This window comes from Alligator sinensis, unplaced genomic scaffold (assembly GCF_000455745.1).
Source record: "Alligator sinensis unplaced genomic scaffold, ASM45574v1 scaffold61_1, whole genome shotgun sequence".
NCBI classification, from domain to species: domain Eukaryota; kingdom Metazoa; phylum Chordata; order Crocodylia; family Alligatoridae; genus Alligator; species Alligator sinensis.
The window spans coordinates 441,689-442,190 of record NW_005841986.1 but is presented as its reverse complement, the minus strand read 5'-3'; the positions used below and the strand labels follow the sequence as shown (position 1 = coordinate 442,190).

Below are 502 nucleotides of genomic sequence, written 5' to 3'. Positions count from 1 at the left end.
TCCTGCAGAAGGTCTGCAGCCTGGACGGCGGCGCCTGGCCCAGCACCGTCTTCTACGCCGCCTTTACGCTGGCGCCGCAATGGTGAGCGCGGGCCGCGGGGTCTGGGGCTGCGGCCGGCAGAAGGTGGACGTGGGGTTTCACCGTAGCCTGGCGGGCAAACGCTGCGGCAGGGATGGCAGCCGGACCCAGAGCCAGCAGGAACCTCTGCCCCGGCCGGGGCGGCTGGTGCTGCCCGGGCATCCCTGGCCCGCGGCCCCTTGGCACGAGAAGGAGGAAGTGGCATTTCCTGTCGGTGTGAATGTGAATGAATTGTTCCCCAGCTAATTAGCCCGCCTGTGTTTATAGCCGCGCGGCAGGGGCGCCGGTATTTATAGCGCCGTGGCATCTGTGCCAGCCTGGGCCCCGGGAGGAGGGCGTTTCCATGGAGATGCTCGTTAGCTGGCACACTCGTTAAAGAAACCCTCCCCTCTCCCCAGATTTGGGGAGTCCCTGAGTTGGGGG

General features: G+C 66.3%; 1 protein-coding gene across 1 annotated transcript in view; it reads left to right on the top strand.

Annotated features, from left to right (window-relative positions):
* The window catches only part of SEMA4G (semaphorin 4G), a 12,976-nt gene that overhangs the window by 8,498 nt on the left and 3,976 nt on the right, over positions 1-502 (top strand). The window contains 1 exon segment of the mRNA XM_025201213.1: positions 1-82. This exon segment is cut by the window's left edge and continues 56 nt beyond it. Within this exon segment, the coding sequence (XP_025056998.1) occupies positions 1-82 (82 nt within the window).